This window comes from Mizuhopecten yessoensis, unplaced genomic scaffold (assembly GCF_002113885.1).
Source record: "Mizuhopecten yessoensis strain PY_sf001 unplaced genomic scaffold, ASM211388v2 scaffold10117, whole genome shotgun sequence".
NCBI lineage: Eukaryota > Metazoa > Mollusca > Bivalvia > Pectinida > Pectinidae > Mizuhopecten > Mizuhopecten yessoensis.
Window position 1 is genome coordinate 5,769 of NW_018408387.1, and position 3,989 is coordinate 9,757.

A 3,989-nucleotide genomic window follows, 5' to 3' on the forward strand; every position below is an offset into this window, starting at 1 on the left:
CACTCTGAGAGTCAGTCATTAGGGATGGGTCTATACCTGTCAAACCCGGAGAGTCAGTCATCAGGGGTGGGTCTATACCTGGTAGAATCTGTTAGTCAGTCATTAGGGATGTCTCTATACCTGGTAAACCCTGGGAGACTGTCCTCAATGATAGGTATATACCTGGTAATCTTCGAGAGTCAGTCGTCAGGAATGAGTATATACCTGGTAGATCCTGGCAGTCTGTCATCAAGGATGGGTCTATATCTGGTGACCCTGGGAGTTCGTCCTCAGTGATATGTCTAGACTTAGCAGACCCTTGGAGTATGTCATTATGGATGGGTCTATACCTGGTAGACCCTGAATGTCATTCATCAGGAATGGGTCTATACCTTGTAGAACCTGGGAGTCAGTCATCAGGGATTGGTCTTTACCTGGTAGACCCTGAAAGTCAGTCATCAGGAATGGTTCTATACCTGGTAGTCCCTGAAAGTCATTCATCAGGAGTGGGTCTTTACCTGGTAGACCCTGAAAGTTATTCATCAAGAATGGTTCTATACCTGGTAGACCCTGGGAGTCAGTAATCAGGAATTGGTCTATACTAGTAGACCCTGGGAGTCTGTCCTCTGGGATGGATCTATACCTGGTAAACTCTGTGGGTCAGTCATTAGGGATGGGTCTATACCTAGTAGACTCTATGGGTCAATCATTAGGGATGAGTCTATTCCTGGTAAACCCTGGGAGTCAGCAATTAGGGATGGGTCTATACCTGGTAAACCCTGTGAGTCACTTATTAGGGATGGGTCTATACCTGGTAAACCCTGAGAGTCAGTCGTCAGGAATGAGTCTATACATGGTAGATCCTGGGAGCCTGTCATCAAGGATGGGTCTATATCTGGTGACCCTGGGCGTTCGTCCTCAGTGATATGTCTAGACTTAGCAGACCCTTGGAGTATGTCATTATGGATGGGTCTATACCTGGTAGACCCTGAATGTCATTCATCAGGAATGGGTCTATACCTGGTAGATCCTGAGAGTCAGTCTTCAGGAATGAGTCTATACCTGGTAAGCTCTGTGTGTCAGTCATTTTGGATGGGTCGGGTCTATACCTGGTTGACTCTGTGAGTCAGTAATTAGGGATGGGTCTATACCTTGTAGACTCTGTGAGTCAGTCATTAGGGATGGGTCTATACCTTCAGTCATCAGGGATGAGTCTATACCTGGTAGACTGTGAGTCAGTAATAAGGGATGGGTCTATACCTGGTAGAACCTAGGAGTCTGTCATCAGGGATGGGTCTATACCGAGTATACCATGGGAGTCTGTCATCAGGGCTGGGTCTATACCTGGTAGACCCTGGGAGTCTGTCATCAGGGATGGGTCTATACCTAGTATACCATGGGAGTCTGTCATCAGGGATGGGTCTATACCGAGTATACCATGGGAGTCTGTCATCAGGGATGGGTCTATACCGAGTATACCATGGGAGTCTGTCATCAGGGCTGGGTCTATACCTGGTAGACCCTGGGAGTCAGTAATCAGGAATGGGTCTATACTAGTAGACCCTGGGAGTCTGTCCTCTGGGATGGATCTATACCTGGTAAAGTCTATCCCTTGTAGACTCTGTGAGTCAGTCATCAGGGATGGGTCTATACCTGGTAGACTTTGTGAGTCAGTCATTAGGGATGGGTCTGTACCTGGTAGACACTGTGAGTCAGTTCTTAGGGTTGGATCTATACCTGGTAAACTCTGAGAGTCAGTCATCAGGGATGGGTCTATACTGGATCTATACCTGGTAAACCCTGAGAGTGAGTCATTAGGGATGGGTCTATGCCTGGTAGACTATGTGAGTCAGTCATCAGGGATGGGTCTATACCTGGTAGTCCCTGGGAGTCTGTCATCAGGAATGGTTCTATACCTGGTAGACCCTGAATGTCATTCATCAGGAATGGTTCTATACCTGGTAGACCCTGGGAGTCAGTAATCAGGAATGGGTCTATACTAGTAGACCCTGGGAGTGAGTCATTAGGGATGGGTCTATGCCTGGTAGACTATGTGAGTCAGTCATCAGGGATGGGTCTATACCTGGTTGACTCTGTGAGTCAGTAATTAGGGATGGGTCTATACCTTGTAGACTCTGTGAGTCAGTCATTAGGGATGGGTATATACCTGGTAGACTTTGTGAGTCAGTCATTAGGGATGGGTCTGTACCTGGTAGACACTGTGAGTCAGTCATTAGGGATGGGTCTATACCTTCAGTCATCAGGGATGAGTCTATACCTGGTAGACTGTGAGTCAGTAATAAGGGATGGGTCTATACCTTCATCAGGAATGGGTCTATACCTTGTAGAGCCTGGGAGTCAGTCATCAGGGATTGGTCTTTACCTGGTAGACTCTGAAAGTCAGTCATCAGGAATGGTTCTATACCTGTTAGACCCTGAATGTCATTCATCAGGAATGGGTCTAAACCTGGTAGTCCCTCAAAGTCAGTCATCAGGAATGGTTCTGTACCTGGTAGTCCCTGAAAGTCATTCATCAGGAGTGGGTCTTTACCTGGTAGACCCTGAAAGTCAGTCATCAGGAATGGTTCTGTACCTGGTAGTCCCTGAAAGTCATTCATCAGGAGTGGGTCTTTACCTGGTAGACCCTGAAAGTCAGTCATCAGGAATGGTTCTATACCTGGTAGACTGTGAGTCAGTAATAAGGGATGGGTCTATACCTGGTAGAACCTAGGAGTCTGTCATCAGGGATGGGTCTATACCTGGTAGAATCTGAGAGTCAGTCATTAGGGATGGGTCTATACCTGGTAGATCCTGAGAGTCAGTCTTCAGGAATGAGTCTATACCTGGTAAACTCTGTGTGTCAGTCATTTTGGATGGATCTATACCTGGTAAACCCTGAGATTCAGTCGTCAGGAATGAGTCTATACCTGGTAGATCCTGGGAGTCAGTCGTCAGGAATGGGTCTATACCTGGTAGATCCTGAGAGTCAGTCATCAGGAATGGGTCTATACCTGGTAAACTCTGTGTGTCAGTCATTTTGGATGGGTCTATACCTGGTAGACACTGTGAGTCAGTCGTCAGGGTTGGGTCTATACCTGGTAGATCCCGAGAGTCAGTCATTAGTGATGGGTCTATATCCGGTATACCCTGAGAGTCAGTCATTAGGGATGGGTATATACCTGGTAGACTCTGTGAGTCAGTCATTAGGGATGGGTATATACCTGGTAGACTTTGTGAGTCAGTCATTAGGGATGCCTCTATACCTGGTAAACCCTGGGAGACTGTCCTCAATGATAGGTCTATACCTGGTAGATCCCGGGAGACTGTCCTCAGGAATGGGTCTATACCTGGTATACCATGGGAGTCTGTCATCAGGGATGGGTCTATACCTGGTAGACCCTGGGAGTCTGTCATCAGGGATGGGTCTATACCTAGTATACCATGGGAGTCTGTCATCAGGGATGGGTCTATACCTGGTAGACCCTGGGAGTCTGTCATCAGGTATGGGTCTATACCTGGTAGACCCTAGGAGTCTGTCATCAGGGATGGGTCTATACCTGGTAGACCCTGGGAGTCTGTCATCAGGAATGGTTCTATACCTGTTAGACCCTGAATGTCATTCATCAGGAATGGGTCTATACCTGGTAGTCCCTGAAAGTCAGTCATCAGGAATGGTTCTATACCTGGTAGTCCCTGAAAGTCTTTCATCAGGAGTGAGTCTCTACCTGATAGACCCTGAACGTTATTCATCAAGAATGGTTCTATACCTGGTAGACCTTGGGAGTCAGTCATCAGGAATGGGTCTTAACTTGTAGACCCTGGGAGTCTGTCCTCTGGGATGGATCTATACCTGGTAAACTCTGTGGGTCAGTCATTAGGGATGGGTCTATACCTAGAAGACTCTGTGGGTCAGTCATCAGGAATGGGTCTATTCCTGGTAAACCCTGGGAGACTTTCCTCAATGATAGGTCTATACCTGGTAGATCCCGGGAGACTGTCCTCAGGAATGG

General features: G+C 47.4%; 1 protein-coding gene across 1 annotated transcript; it reads right to left on the bottom strand.

The window, feature by feature from the left end:
* Positions 1-1,249: 1,249 nt before the first annotated feature.
* Positions 1,250-3,771, bottom strand: LOC110459577 (chromosome transmission fidelity protein 8 homolog). Its single transcript, XM_021511907.1, has 5 exons — positions 3,537-3,771; positions 2,781-3,074; positions 2,298-2,614; positions 1,759-1,947; positions 1,250-1,600 (listed from the first exon to the last, which is right to left on the bottom strand). Exons 1-5 carry the CDS (start codon positions 3,769-3,771, stop codon positions 1,250-1,252), a joined length of 1,386 nt encoding a protein of 461 aa, XP_021367582.1.
* Positions 3,772-3,989: the final 218 nt, after the last annotated feature.